Below are 15,951 nucleotides of genomic sequence, written 5' to 3' on the forward strand. Positions count from 1 at the left end.
GGAGCAAGGACAACGCCACGGACAGCATCACGCTGAGGACCGGCATCGGCGTGCAGCTCAAGGACATCAAGGTGTTCAACCGAGCCAGGCAGCAGGGTGAGCGCCTCACACAAGCTCACACTCACTCATTCACATAAGCTCATATTCACTCATTCGCTCATGCGTTCACACTAACGCACTCACACATTCACTCACGTCTTCACACAATCTCACACTCACTCATTCACTCACGCGTTAACATAAGCTCACATTCACTCATTCACTCATGCGTTCACACTAACCCACTCACGCGTTCACACAAGCTCACATTCACTCATTCACTCACATGTTCACACAAGCTCACATTCACTCATTCACTCACATGTTCACACTGACGCACTCACCCATTCACTCACCTGTTCACACAAGCTCACATTCACTCATTCACTCACATGTTCACACAAGCTCACATTCACTCATTCACTCACATGTTCACACAAGCTCTCATTCACTCATGTGTTCACACAAGCTCACATTCACTCATTCACTCACAATGCTAACAGCAAGCATGGTTCCTGTAGCGTGATACTCAACTAAAGCAGCTCAGGGATACGGCCGCAGTGCGCCCCCTGCTGGCCTCGTCTTACCGCCGCTCAGGCACCCGGTTAACCAGCGCTTCCCACTTCCCCCCCAAAAGGAACTACCGTCTGCCGGGACGGCAACGGCGGGTGCGAGCAGCTGTGCCTGTACCGCGGCGACGGCCAGCGCACCTGCGCCTGCGCGCACGGCACGCTGGCGGAGGACGGGCGCGGCTGCCGCGGCTACGAGGGCTACCTGCTCTACTCGGAGCGCACCATCCTGAAGAGCGTGCACCTGTCGGACGAGCGCAACCTCAACGCGCCCGTCAAGCCCTTCGAGGACGCCGAGCACATGAAGAACGTCATCGCCCTCGCCTTCGACTACCGCGGCGGCGGCGGGAAGGGCGCCAACCGCATCTTCTTCAGCGACATCCACTTCGGCGACATCCAGCGCATCAACGACGACGGCTCCGACCGGCAGACCGTGGTGCAGAGTGAGCGCGCCAGGCTAGGGCTAGCCCGCACCGTCCTTTTCTCTTCCCCCTCTCTCTCTCCTCTCTCCTCTCTCTCTCATCCCGCTCTTCCCTCTCTCTCTCCTCTCTCCTCTCTCTCATCCCGCTCTTCCCTCTTTCTCCTCTCTCCTCTCTCTCATCCCGCTCTTCCCTCTCTCTCCTCTCTCCTCTCTCACCCCTCTTCCCTCTCCCCTCCTCATCCGCTCTTCCCTCTCTCTCCTCTCTCCTCTCTCTCCTCTCTCTCCTCTCTCCTCTCTCTCGTCCCGCTCTTCCCTCTCTCTCCTCTCTCCTCTCTCTCATCCCTCTCTTCCTCTCAGCACGCCGCTCGCTGCAGGGAAGTCTGCCATAGCGAGTTTTAGTCTCGCAGTGAGACTTCAGGTCTTATTTGTCCTCCTCTCATGTCAAAAATATGAGTTTGTTTTCAGTTACTTTTTTTGCTTTTTCAAGTGAAATGAGTCTCACCCCATTGGCAAATCTTGAAAATGAGTCTCACTTCATTGGCAGTCTTTTGCAAAAAAAAAGTAATAGAAATAGGATTGTCTGTAAGACTAAGATACGACTTAAGATAAAAGTCTAAAAGATTAAGTCCCACTCTGAAGTCCCAAGGAAATTTCTTTTCAAAAAATCTAACTCAGCTGGGGAGTATGAACTAGAAGAAAATAATGTTCTTACTCAACAGTCCAGGATAAACATTCACATTTGTTTATTTATATAATAAAACAACACGGACAAGTCTTAATAAATACAATAAATACAATGCTACAATACATAAACCGTCGCTTGTAAGTGGTGGAAACAAACATGTACCTCAGGAACTGAGGTGCTGGGAGGTTTCTGGAAGCTGCCGCTGGTCTGCATCAGGAGCCACAGCCTTTAAGGCTCCAGCGTCCGCTTTTATATCCGACGAACGGAGCAGCGGGCGGAGTTAGCAGGCCGTCCAATCAGATGAAAGGTGTTGACCCTTCACCCTCTGTGAGGGGTGCAGGTCTTGTGTTAAAAAAAAAAACTGTTTAAGACACGGGGTCACATTGCTAAAAAAAAAAAAAAAAGAGCAGTTCACTGGTTTTGTCCACTAGGGGGTGCTAAATCTATATGCATTTATTTTTGCATGAAAATTAGGACATGAGTCCATGCCCGTAGAGGCCCCCAGCGGCCCCCAGCGCCCCCCCCCCCCTCCGCCCCGCTTCCCCTAGCTCTGCGGGACGTCCCCCGCCTCCGCGGGCTCCAAGGGCCGAACGGTGTCCCGGCGCCGGCGGCAACAGCCCCGCCCGAGCGCCGCCAGGTCCCGGCGGAACTTGCGGGACACGAAGACGTACAGGACGGGGTTGGCCACGGCGGCGGAGGACGCCAGCAGGCGGGCGAACACGGCGAAGGCGCGGTAGGCGGGCGCGGGGGCGGAGGCCGGGGCGCGGCCCGCCGCCAGGCCGAACATGAGGGCGTAGGAGGGCAGCCAGCAGAGCGTGAACACCAGCACCAGCAGGGCGGAGGTGCGCGTCACCCGCCTCTGGTAGCGCTCCAGCTGCGGGGCGCGGCCGGGCGCCCCGGCCCGCCGCAGGAAGCGGTAGATGCGGGCGTACGTGAGGACGATGACGAGCAGCGGCAGGGCGAAGCCCAGGAGGAAGAGGCCGGCGCCGTAGACCAGCTGGCCCACGTCGGACAGGAAGGCGAAGCAGGCGAGCGGCGCGGCGGAGGGGGGGCCCACGGTGCGCACGGCGAACTGCGGCGCCGCCAGACCGGCGGCGGGCACCCAGAGGGCCGCCGCCGCCAGCCGCAGCCGCCAGCGCCGGCCCGCCCGGCACGCCCGCAGCCGGTACGCCCAGGCCGGGTGCGCCAGCGTCAGGTAGCGGGCCACCGCCAGGGCGGCGAGCGTGAAGACGCTGGCCGAGGAGCAGGCCACGCCCAGGAAGCTGACGGCCTTGCACAGGAAGCGGCCGAAGGGCCAGCGGCCCAGCGCGATGGCGGCCGTGTGGAACGGCAGGCAGGCCAGCTGCAGCAGGTCGGCCGCGCTCAGCGCCAGGAGGAGGGTGTCGGTGGCGTGGGCGGGGCTCCGCGCCCCCCCTCCTCCTCCCCCTCCCTCCCTCCTCCCTCCCTGGCACCGCCCCCGCCCCCGGCCCCGCCCCGCCAGCGTCAGCACCGCCAGGCTGTGTCCCACCACCCCCGTCAGCATGATGAGCCCGTCCAGCACCGGCACCAGCACCCTCTGCGTCCGCCACGCCCCGTCCCCCCCGCCGTCCCCCCCGCCTCCCCCGTCCGGCATGGCCGACGCCGCTCCCGTCTGCTTGACCGGCGGGTGATGAAGATGATGATGATGATGATGGTGATGATGATGATGATGAAGGTGGCGCTCAGGGTGTCACAGAGGGGAGGAGCCGCTGCTCAGAGACACGCCCACCTCCTCTGGTTCTGGCCGCGGGCGAGCTTCCCCGTAGAATGAGCGCTCATACCCAGGAGGGCTCATTCATCGCCAAACGCCTGACCCGATAGGTCAGCCTGGGATTGACCCTCCAATCACAAGCCGGCATGCTGGTTCCCGTTTTTTGACTGCGATGCTCTCTTCTAGCCCTTAGTCAGATTTTCCTCAGAGGGACGGCGTCCGTGTAAAGGGGTTCACCTGGAAGCCCCCCCCGGGCGGTTTTTTTGGGGTGCGCTGGGAGGGCGGAGAGCCTGGCGCTGCGGTCGTATCGATCCTCCGCGGTGCGGTCCGAGCCCGGTCGTTTCGCATTAAGGCCCCGGTCGATTCTACTCAAAGCTGAGTGTCCGCAGGTTGGGTGATCCTCATCGCCGCCTGTTCAAATGGCTTCCAGGACTGCTCGTTCTTCCTCCCTCCCTCCCTCTCTCCTTCGCCTCATTATGGGTTTATTTATCTCTCTCTCGGCCCCTGCAGGGGGGTCTGCGCTGTCGCTCTCTTGCAGGGGTCAGCTGTGTTTCCTCCTGTATTCCCCACTTTATTTCCACCATTTTGAGAGAACGTTCCGGAAGGTTTTAAATTACGGGCGGGATCCAGGGGCCCGGGAGCAGAACGCCCACCTCGCTCTTCCACGTTTCCTAAATTTTCTACCCCTTCCTGTAGTTTCCTCATGGTTTAGTCCTGTGTATGTGTGTGTGTGTGTGTGTGTGTGTGTGTGCGTGTGTGTGTCTGCACCCCTGGCACAGCTCTCTCCCCACCACTTTTACGTCTGAAAAAAGTCGTTATTGACTTTTTACCTGAGAGCAAACAGGCGAGTGGAGTGGCCGGCTTTTTATGGCCGAGCGATCGCTGGTCGTAAAGCGTCCGCCTGCAGACGGGGGGGCGGGCGAAGGCCTCGTAAAGGGCGCCGCGGAACCTCTCGCGGCGGGCGAAAAGCGACGCCTTACCGGGAACTCGGAAAAAAAACAAAATCCTCTTAGCGGCGCCGCCGTGGGGTGGGGGGGGGGGGGGGACGCAGGCGGACAGGGGGAGCAGCAGGCGGACAGGGGGAGCAGCAGGCGGACAGGGGGAGCAGCAGGCAGGGGGGGGATTGTTTAGGCCGAGCCTAGCCTCAGAGCTTCTGTTTCCTCCTCTCTGGAGGCGCGCTGTTCTGATTGGTCCGAACCCCAGAGGGGGCGGGTCTGTGTGCTTTTAGGCGCGTCTGCCGGGGGACGCCGTCGGTGTGCTCGTGCAGTGAGCCGTGAAGGTCCGGGATGGAGCGCCTCTTTCACAGAAATGCTCAACCCCTCTTTCACAGAAATGCTCAACTGCTCTGTCACAGAAATGCTCAACTTCTCTTTCACGGAAATGCTCAACCCCTCTTTCACAGAAATGCTCAACTTCTCTTTCACAGAAATGCTCAATATTCTCTTTCACAGAAATGCTCAACTTCTCTTTCACAGAAATGCTCAACTTCTCTTTCACAGAAATGCTCAACTTCTCTTTCACAGAAATGCTCAACTGCTCTTTCACACTACACCGCACTGCCTTCACATTTACATAAATACGTTTTACAGGAGGCTGTTTATGGTTGTGCTGTTGCTATATCATGGTAGCGTCATGACCAGAATATGTACGGGGCAGTTTGATATGATGTTGTAGGTATATGAGGGGCAGTTTGATATGATGCTGTAGGTGTATGAGGGGCAGTTTGATATGATGTAGGTATATGAGGGGCAGTTTGATATGATGATGTAGGTATATGAGGGGCAGTTTGATATGATGATGTAGGTATATGAGGGGCAGTTTGATATGATGATGTAGGTATATGAGGGGCAGTTTGATATGATGATGTAGGTATATGAGGGGCAGTTTGATATGATGATGTAGGTATATGAGGGGCAGTTTGATATGATGATGTAGGTGTATGAGGGGCAGTTTGATATGATGATGTAGGTATATGAGGGGCAGTTTGATATGATGATGTAGGTATATGAGAGGCAGTTGATATGATGATGTAGGTATATGAGGGGCAGTTTGATATGATGATGTAGGTATATGAGGGGCAGTTTGATATGGTGCTGTAGGTATATGAGGGGCAGTTTGATATGATGATGTAGGTATATGAGGGGCAGTTGGATATGATGATGTAGGTACAGTACATGGCCAAAAGTACGTGGACATCTGACATCAAACATCTCATTCAAAATTATGGGCATTAATGTGGAGTTGGCCCACTCTTCTCTGCTATATCAACCTCCACTTTTCTGGGAGACTTTATATTAGATGTTGGATCATTGCTGGAAAGATTGGCTTCCATTCAGCCAGAAGAGCATTCGTGAGTTTGGGCACTGATTGGGCGATTAGGCCTGGCTCACTGTTGGTCCCGAAGGTGTTGGATGGGTTTGAGGTTTGGCCCAGTCAAGTTCTTCCACACCGTTCTCGACAAAACCATTTCTACATGGACAGTGCTGTGTGCCCGGGGGCATTGTCATGCTGAAACAGGAAAGGGCCCTCCCCAAACTGTAGGGGAAACACAGAATCATTTAGAATGTGATTGTATGCTGTAGCTTTAAGATTTGCCTTCACTGGAACTAAGGGGCCCAGCCCAAACCATGAAAAACAGCCCCAGATCAAGGGGTGTCAGATACCTTTGGTCATGTTGTGTAAATGACTAGCAGTTTTATATAGTGCCATAGGTATATGAGGGCAGTTTTGTTGGTTTCTTTCTCCCGCTCCTGCCCTCCTTATCCCCTGTCTCCCACTTCCTCTCCGCCTCTCTCTCTTTTCCTCGTTCTCCATCACCCCTCCCCTCTGTCCTTCTGTGCAATTTGCCTCTCAATTTCAAGTTTATCTTATTGACACAGTGATATACAGTGGTGCTAAAACAGATCAATGACATTCTCTCTCCTCCCTCCCTCTCTCACTCTCTCCCCCTCTTTCTCCCCCATCTCTCCCTCTCTGTCCCTCCCCATCATTCTCACTCTCACTTGCCCTCCCTCTCATTCTTCCCTGATCTATCGCTCTCTCTCTTCCCCTCTCTCTCTCTATCTCCCCTCCCTCCCTCCCCCTCTCTCTCCCTCTCTCCCTCCCTCCTCCCTCTATCTCCCCTCTCTCCCTCCCTCCCTCCCTGCCCCTCTCTCTCCCCTCTCCCCTCCCTCCTTCCCTGCCCCTCTCTCTCGCTCCCCTCCTCCCTCCCCTCTCTCCCCTCCCTCCCTGCCCCTATCTCTCCCTCTCTCTCTCCCGTCTCTCCCTCCCTCCCTCCCTGCCCCTCTCTCTCTCCCTCTCTCCCTCCCCCCCTCCCTGCCCCTCTCTCTCTCCCCTCTCTCCCTCCCTCCCTGCCCCTCTCTCTCTCTCCCCTCCCTCTCTCTCTCCCGTCTCTGGCCCCAGCCGTGGGTTCGGTGGAGGGGCTGGCGTACCACCGTGCCTGGGACGCCCTGTACTGGACCAGCTACACCACGTCCACCATCACGCGCCACACGGTGGACCAGAGCCGCGGCGGCGCCTTCGACCGCGACACCGTGGTCACCATGTCCGGCGACGACCACCCGCGCGCCTTCGTGCTCGACGAGTGCCAGGAGTGAGTGAGCGAGCGCCCTCGACCGCCCTTCCGCACTCCGCTCGCTCGCCGGAATACCGTGCCATCGTAGAACAGGATTGAATGGAAAACTTTATTGTTCATTAAATACAAAATAAAATGGGAATTTTCCCTACAGCTCAATGCTCATTGCGAGTGACACAGACAAAGGTTATACACGGATTAATAAACATAACAGCAAACGTTGGACAACTGTGAGTTTTAACGTGAGAGTGCGCCCCGTTCACATCCTGATTCCTGTGGCTGTGAGGTGTTTTAGGCGCTGTGAAAATGAAGTCTACGTCTATGTTTTTAAAAAATCTACCTTGAAAAGGACCATTGACTTTATGTTGAAGTACAGCCAAACCAATCAAACTCGTATCTCTGTCTTTCATTGGACGTGGACATTGGAATTAATTGGAAGGTGGCATAGTGTAGTACAGGGGTCCTCAATCTTATCCACAATGGGCCAGTGTGGGTGCAGGCTTTCATTCCAACCAAGCAGTAACACACCGTCTACTAATCAACCACTGGAGTCTTTGCCAAGGACCTCAATTAGTAGAATCAGGTGTGTAACTGCCTGGTTGAGACAATGGTAAATGGACTGCATTTATATAGCGCTTTTATCCAAAGCGCTTTACAATTGATGCCTCTCATTCACCAGAGCAGTTAGGGGTTAGGTGTCTTGCTCAGGGACACTTCAACAAGCCCAGAGCGGGGATCGAACCAGCAACCCTCCGACTGCCAGACAACCGCTCTTACCTCCTGAGCTATGTCGCCCAAAAGCCTTCACCCACACCGGCCCATTCTGGACGAGATTGAGGACCCCTGCTGTAGCATTTCGAGTTTCTGCAGGTCTCTGTGTGGCTGAGTATGTGCAGGGTGTTGCTGGTATTTGTGCTCTAAACTGCCCCCCTCCCCTCCGCACACCCCCCCCAGCCTGATGTTCTGGACCAACTGGAACGAGCAGTCCCCCAGCATCATGCGGGCGTCGCTGTCGGGCGCCAACGTGCTGGTGATCATCGGGCACGACATCCGCACGCCCAACGGGCTGGCCATCGACCACCGCGCCGAGAAGCTCTACTTCTCCGACGCCACGCTGGACAAGATCGAGCGCTGCGAGTACGACGGGTCGCGCCGCTACGTGAGTTACCCCGGCGCGCGCGCGCGCGTGTGTGTGTGTGTGTGTGTGTGTGTGTGTGTGTGTGCCTGTGTGTGTGTGTGTGCGCCTGTGTGTGTGTGTGTGTGTGTGTGCGCCTGTGTGTGTGTGTGTGTGCGCCTGTGTGCGTGCGTGTGTGTGTGTGTGTGCGCGCCTCTGTGTGTGTGTGTGTGTGTGTGTGTGCGCCTGTGTGTGTGTGTGTGAGTGTGAATGAGTGAGTGTGTGTGTGCATGTGTGAGTGTATGGCTGCGTCCAAAATTGCATACTGTGTGCTACGTACTATATCATCATTTACAGCATGTCCAAAACAATAGCACGAATGAAATATTATGCACAAAATACCAGGATGTCATCCTACATTCGAAGAAGTATCGTAGCATGCAAGCACTGCACACTACATTGGCTTGAGTATCCCACAATGCACTGGAGTCACCTTTGCTTAGACTTAATTAATACTGGATTGGCTGTTTATGTATTATAATTTATCTGTTTTCATGTAAGGCATTTCCATAACGCGGCAGACGGGTTCCCCCTCTGAGTCCGGTTCTGCTCAAGGTTTCTTCCTGCTATCAGTCAGGGAGTTTTTCCTTGCCACTGTTGCCCTAGGCTTACTCTTTGGGGGCCGGTTCTCTGTAAAGCTGCTTTGTGACAAAGCTCCTTTGTTAAAAGCGCTATACAAATTTTTAAAAATTTAAATGTGTGTGAGCTCTGTATCCACAGCTGAATGTGCTTGCCCCCTGGCGCCCCCTGCAGGTGGTGCTGAAGAACGAGCCGGTGCATCCGTTTGGCCTGGCGGTGTACGGAGACTACATCTTCTGGACGGACTGGGTCAGGCGAGCCGTCCTCCGCTCCGACAAATATGTGGGCAGCGAAATGAAGGTCCTGCGTGCTGACATCCCCCAGCAGCCAATGGGCATCATCGCCGTGGCCAACGACACCAACAGCTGTGAGTCTGATTGGATGAGGCGGGGAGACTCGGGTGGCAGGGGGAGGGGCGAAGCTGGGTGGTACAGTGTGTGTGATTTTATAAAAACAAAATGATGAAACGTTTAAATGACTGAGGTGTAATTTACCCATTGAGAGTATAGACTGGAACAAAAATGCCATTTTAAGGGCTTTTAACAGGAAATCTCACACAGAAATGGACACCCAGCCATTTTAAGGGGTTTTAACAGGAAATCACACACAGAAGTGGACACCCAGCCATTTTAAGGGGTTTTAACAGGAAATCACACACAGAAATGGACACCCAGCCATTTTAAGGGGTTTTAACAGGGAATCACACACAGAAGTGGACACCCAGCCATTTTAAGGGGTTTTAACAGGAAATCACACACAGAAATGGACACCCAGCCATTTTAAGGGGTTTTAACAGGAAATCACACACAGAAATGGACACCCAGCCACCTGTAAGGGGTTTTAACAGGAAATCACACACAGAAATGGACACCCAGCTGTCTTTAAGGGGTTTGAACCAGAAATCACATTCAGCTTGCATCCTAGAATCTAAATATTGACAGTCTCATATTGGGAAAAAGTCACCCAAAACCCAGCGCTCATTGTATATGTTTTGGCTCTGAGGTGTAGTCTGTGAAATTGCAGGTATTAATGATAATCGGTTTAAACACGCACACGCACATACTGTACACATACATGCCTGCATACACACACACGCACACGCACATACTGTACACATACATGCCTGCATACACACACACGCACACGCACATACTGTACACATACATGCCTGCATACACACACACGCACACGCACATACTGTACACATACATGCCTGCATACACACACACGCACACGCACATACTGTACACATACATGCCTGCATACACACACACGCACACGCACATACTGTACACATACATGCCTGCATACACACACACGCACACGCACATACTGTACACATACATGCCTGCATACACACACACGCACACGCACATACTGTACACATACATGCCTGCATACACACACACGCACACGCACATACTGTACACATACATGCCTGCATACACACACACGCACACGCACATACTGTACACATACGTGCCTGCATACACACACACGGTGGCCTCTAGGCCTCTTTCTCAGAGTGCAGGTAGTGTGGTAGTGCGGTGTGGATTTTCGGTGGTGCTGGGGGGCTCGCGGTGCTGACTGTAGAATCCTCCCCCCCCCCATAGGCGAATTCTCCCCCTGCAGAGTGAACAACGGAGGGTGCCAGGACCTCTGCCTCCTGACCTCTGAGGGGCGGGTCAACTGCTTGTGCCGCGGCGATCGCAAGCTGATGGAGGACAACACCTGCACAGGTGAGCGGGGGCTGAGGACTTCTGGGGGGGGGATAGCCATTGCCCCCCCCCCCCTCCCCCCCCCAGTGTGGGTGCTGCTGGGTGGCTCGTCCTGTTAAAGTTTCTACCCTGCAGCGACTCTGTGACGCGCACTTCTGCCCTGCAGAGACTGCACAGCTCAGCTAATAAGAGCCAGAATTGATAAAGGAAGGTGCAGGGAGCAGCCAGGATTTGAAAATGAAGAGACCATTTTTGTAGTTTTCTTGTGAAGAAAAAAACTACATTTTTTAAAAACACTGAAGAGTAGGTTGTGGAACTCCATTGCTTTCAGTTTTCAGTAGTGATTGTGAGAAAAAAAATTCTAATCATACCAATGGACACTGGGTCATGGTTCAATAGCAAGTCAGTGTTAACACCCCCTCCCCCCCCCCACCCACCAGCTCGGAACTCTTCCTGCAGCAGTGTGGAAGAGTTTGAGTGCGGGAACGGTGACTGCATCAACTACAGCCTTACCTGTGACGGCATGGCGCACTGCAAGGACAAATCAGACGAGAAGCAGTCCTACTGCGGTGAGTCACCTGGGTGTGTGTGTGTGTGTGTGTGTGTGTGCGTGCTTGCATATGGCTGGGTGTTTACCTGGGTGTGTGTGTATGTGTGTCTGGGTGTATGTGTGTGTCTGTGTATGTGTGTGTTTGTGTATGTACGTATGTGTGTGTGTCTGGTTGTGGTACGTGCGTGGGAGTGTGCGAGTGTGTGTGCTGCAAGTGTGTATGCATGCATATACGTGTGTGTGTCTGTGTATGTGTGTGTTTGTGTATGCACATATGTGTGTGTGTGGTACGTGCATGGGAGTGTGCAAGTGTGTATGCATGCATTTATGTGTGTGTGTGTGTGCGTGTGTGTGTGTGTGTAGAGAGGGGGGCTTCTTTTTCAGTTTTTTATTGCTACCTGCTCTTGGCCAGTAGACAGTAGTCCTCTGTTGACCCCGCCCTCTGCCCCGCCCCTTGCTCTTTTTTCAGCCAATCGAATGTGCAAGAGCGGATTCAGGCGCTGCAACAATGGCCGCTGCATCGGCCACAGCTACTGGTGCAACCGGGTGGACGACTGTGGGGACAACTCGGACGAAGTGCCCTGCAATGGTGAGAGAGAGAGGCCCCATATTACACGCAACTCTGTCCAGCATGCGCACGGTCTTGTTAGTGTAAAGCCTAAATCAGTGTGTGGATTAGTCGTTGTACCGTCTGCTCGTTTTGTTGTGCACATGAGTGTGTGTGTGTGTGTGTGTGTTTCCATGGTTTTCTTCTCTGACAGGTTATATTGATGTTTCTGCACACTTTATGGTAGTGATAGTGTCATTATGATGGTGTTTGTGTTCAGTGGCTACAGTGTAATTATGATAGTGTGTGTGTTCAGTGGCTGCAGTGTAATTGTGATAATGTATGTGTTCAGTGGCTGCAGTGTAATTGTGATAATGTATGTGTTCAGTGGCTGCAGTGTAATTGTGATAATGTGTGTGTTCAGTGGCTGCAGTGTAATTGTGATAATGTGTGTGTTCAGTGGCTACAGTGTAATTGTGATAGTGTGTGTGTTCAGTGGCTGCAGTGTAATTGTGATGGTGTGTGTGTTCAGTGGCTGCAGTGTAATTGTTGGATGGTGGGTTTTGCAGTAACTCTGTGCAAAGCGGAGGAGTTCCAGTGCAAGGATGGGGGCTGCATCACCAACTCCAGCCGCTGCAACCAGGTGGTGGACTGCAGTGACGCATCGGACGAGATGAACTGCAGTAAGTCTTCCAAGCCAGAGGGGGAGTCGGTGATTATGCGTGTGCGGTTGATTGGCCTTGCTGATGTGGCTTTTGCTGTCTGTGCTCTGGTGTAGCTGCCACCGACTGCTCCAGTTACTTCCGGCTCGGGGTAAAGGGCGTGACCTTTCAGAAATGCGAGATGACCTCACTATGCTACGCTCCTGCCTGGGTTTGTGATGGCTCCAACGACTGTGGGGACTACTCTGATGAGATGAACTGCCCAGGTGACCGAGCATCTGTGTACACACACACACTCTACACAAACACAATACACAAACACACTATACACACACACACTATACACACACTATACACACTACACAAACACACTACTGAAACACTGCAACACTACTATCTGTTTTGTTGTACGTCGCTCTGGATAAGAGCATCTGCTAAATGCCTGTAATGTAATGTAATGTAATGTAATGTAATCTGGCCCACTACAGAAACACACTATACACACTTCACACACACTACACAAACACACTGTACACACTACACAGACGCTCTATACATACTACTCACACACTACACAAACACACTACACGAATACTGTACACACTACACAAACACTCTGTACATAGTTCAAAAGCACACTTAACACAGTTCACAAATACATTATACACACTTCACGAACGCACTATACACACTACATGCACACATGTACACCCACCAAACACATGTGCACACACTCTGCACGCACACACACACACACACACACACACACACACAATAAAGACACACTATGCACACTACACGCACACATTGACACACACACATAGACTACACACATGGACTCATACATATACACACACACAACACAACAGGTGACACATATATACACACACATATATATATGCGCACGCACAGACACACATTCTGAACTGTTTGTCTCCACGTTTTTCTCCAAACAGAGAAGAAGAAGACCAAGTGTCCGGTGAACTTCTTTGCCTGCCCCAGCGGCCGCTGCATCCCCATGAGCTGGACCTGCGACAAGGAGAACGACTGCGAGGACGGCGCCGACGAGACTCACTGCGGTCAGTGGAGCCCCCTGCTGGACCCCGGCCCTCATAGCATATGTCCATTCTCTGCTCCTTTACTGTTCTCCAAACACTGCTCCCCCAAACACTGCTTCTCCCAAACACTTCCCCTCCTAGACACTGCTCCCCCTAAACACTGCTTCTCCTAAACATTGCTGCTTCTAAACACTGTTCCCCCAAACACTGTTCTTTTAAACACTGCTCCCCCAAATACTGCTCCCCTAAACACTGCTCCTTCTAAACACTGCTCCCCCAAACACTGTTCCTTCTAAACACTGCTCCCCTAAACACTGCTTCTCCTAAACACTGCTCCCCCAAATACTGCTCCTTCTAAACACTGCTCCGCCAAATACTGCTCCTTCTAAACACTGCTCCCCCAAACACTGTTCCTTCTAAACACTGCTCCCCTAAACACTGCTCCTTCTAAACACTGCTCCCCTAAACACTGCTCCTTCTAAACACTGCTCCCCTAGACACTGCTCCCCCAAACACCGGAGTTGGGAATTTGGGCCTGCTTTCAGGATGATGTGGGTTATAACCCATGCACCAGAGCTGTGAGGTCTGGTCCTATCTGAAAGACAAAACTGGCTGTCCCTCTGTCTGCTAATCCTCTGGGTTTTTCTGAACCTCTCTCTCCAGATAAGTTCTGCACCTCCGCGCAGTTTGAGTGCGGGAACCACCGCTGCATCTCTAACCGCTGGGTGTGTGACGGAGCGGACGACTGCGGGGACGGCACAGACGAGGACAGCAGATGCAGTGAGTGTGCCACCGCCCTCACACCACTGACACTAACAACACTACTGACACCAGTAACAGCACTGATGCTAATAACACTACTGACACCAGTAACAGCACTGATGCTAATAACACTACTGACACCAGTAACAGCACTGATGCTAATAATACCACTGACACTAATTACACCGCTGACACTAATAACACCACTGAAACCAGTGACAGCACTGATGCTAATAATACCACTGACACTAATAACATTACTGACACCAGTAACAGCACTGGTGCCAATAATACCACTGACACTAATTACACCACTGACACTAAAAACAGTACTGACAATAATAACACTACTGACACCAGTAACAGCACTGACATAAGTAACAGAACTGACACCAGTAACACCACTGACATCAGTAACAGAACTGACACCAGTAACACCACTGACATCAGTAACAAAGCTGACACCAGTAATTTCAGTTAAATTAGTACCTGCACTGGCACTAATAACACCTCTGTCACCAGTAACTGACCAGGCATAACAAGAACACAACTGTCACTGAAAGGGGTGAAATGAGTAGATTTGTCTGAGTGACCTCTTTCGGAGGTAGGCATTCATTCTGTTCTTTCAGTGAAAACCATCTAACCAATTTTAGTTGAAAAGACAACTTTGAATCCAGCACAAGCTTTTCTAGCTACTGACCGATTTGATTTGAAACACAGCACACACTCAACAGAATTCATGTCTTTAATGTCAGCGGACTTCTTGGATTGGCCGTTTCCCGCGTTGAATGTGGGAGGTTCTGACCCGTTCGTGGCGCGTTTGGTCAGCCGGCTGGTAGCAGTGAAATGGCCGAGTGGAGGGAGCCGGTTTCACTGTGTTCGTCCCTCTCTCGCCCTCCCGACAGAGACCAAGACCTGCAGCCCCGAGGCCTTCCACTGTCCCGATTCCCACATGTGCATCCCGCACCGCTGGAAGTGCGACGGGGACAAGGACTGCCCCGGCGGGGCGGACGAGAGCATCAAGGCTGGGTGTGGTGAGCGGGACACGCCCTGTTTTTACACTCCTCCCCCAAAACACAGCCCCCCCAAACACAGCCCCCCGCTAAAACACTGCTCCCCCAAACACAGCCCCCGCCAAAACACTGCTCCCCAAAACACAGCCCCCGCCAAAACACTGCTCCCCCAAACACGCTCCGCCAAAACACTGCTCCCCAAACACAGCCCCCGCAAACACTGCTCCCCCAAACACAGCCCCCGCAAAACACTGCTCCCCAAAACACTGCTCCCCAAAACACTGCTCCCCCAAACAGCCCCCCCAAAACACTGCTCCCCCAAACACTGCTCCCCCAAAACACTGCCCCCAAACACTGCTCCCCCAAAACAACCAGCCCCTGCCAAAACACTGTTCCCCCAAACACAGCCTCCGCCAAAACACTGCTCCCCCAAACACGCCCCCCAAAACACTGCTCCCCAAACACAGCCCGCCAAAACACTGCTCCCCAAACACACTGCTCCCCAAACACAGCCCGCCAAAACACTGCTCCCCCAAACACGCCAACCGCCCCGCTAAAACACTGCTCCCCCAAACACAGCCCCCGCCAAAACACTGCTCCCCCAAACACAGGCCCCGTCAAAACACTGCTCCCTCCATTGAGATCACAATGTAGGTATGAGTCAATATCCTTTATCTTGTCACATGACCTCTGGATTATTGCCTCTTGTTGGGTACGCCTAAAGGTGTATCCAGGAAACCTGTTTTTCGAGTGGCAGGATCCCCAGCTAGGGGGTGGTCATTTAAGGGGGGGTCCTGAAAACATTTGGTGACCCCCGGTTTACAGCATGGTAGGCTGTAGATGTCATCACTACCATTTAAAACAGCGAAAG

At 53.0% G+C, this 15,951-nt stretch overlaps 2 protein-coding genes across 2 annotated transcripts in view; one reads left to right on the forward strand and one right to left on the reverse strand.

The window, feature by feature from the left end:
* Positions 1–15,951, forward strand: part of LOC135235081 (prolow-density lipoprotein receptor-related protein 1-like) — a 136,776-nt gene that overhangs the window by 90,056 nt on the left and 30,769 nt on the right. The window contains exons 41-53 of the mRNA XM_064300278.1: positions 1–96; positions 677–1,051; positions 6,846–7,035; positions 7,972–8,176; positions 8,945–9,137; positions 10,384–10,509; positions 10,929–11,057; positions 11,508–11,627; positions 12,155–12,268; positions 12,364–12,513; positions 13,204–13,326; positions 13,969–14,085; positions 14,973–15,101. The exon at positions 1–96 is cut by the window's left edge and continues 29 nt beyond it. Coding sequence (XP_064156348.1) covers positions 1–96; positions 677–1,051; positions 6,846–7,035; positions 7,972–8,176; positions 8,945–9,137; positions 10,384–10,509; positions 10,929–11,057; positions 11,508–11,627; positions 12,155–12,268; positions 12,364–12,513; positions 13,204–13,326; positions 13,969–14,085; positions 14,973–15,101 — 2,067 coding nt within the window. The remainder of the gene's footprint in view (positions 97–676; positions 1,052–6,845; positions 7,036–7,971; positions 8,177–8,944; positions 9,138–10,383; positions 10,510–10,928; positions 11,058–11,507; positions 11,628–12,154; positions 12,269–12,363; positions 12,514–13,203; positions 13,327–13,968; positions 14,086–14,972; positions 15,102–15,951) is intronic.
* Positions 2,259–3,605, reverse strand: LOC135235025 (delta-type opioid receptor-like). The gene has a single exon (XM_064300223.1). The coding sequence runs from the start codon at positions 3,324–3,326 to the stop codon at positions 2,259–2,261; it is 1,068 nt and encodes a 355-aa protein (XP_064156293.1). The 5' UTR covers positions 3,327–3,605.

This window comes from Anguilla rostrata, chromosome 11 (genome assembly GCF_018555375.3).
Source record: "Anguilla rostrata isolate EN2019 chromosome 11, ASM1855537v3, whole genome shotgun sequence".
NCBI lineage: Eukaryota > Metazoa > Chordata > Actinopteri > Anguilliformes > Anguillidae > Anguilla > Anguilla rostrata.

Coding starts and splice junctions, on each gene's coding strand:
- LOC135235025 (XM_064300223.1), bottom strand. CDS start 3,326: ATGCCGGACGGGGGAGGCGGGGGGGACGGCGGGGGGGACGGGGCGTGG.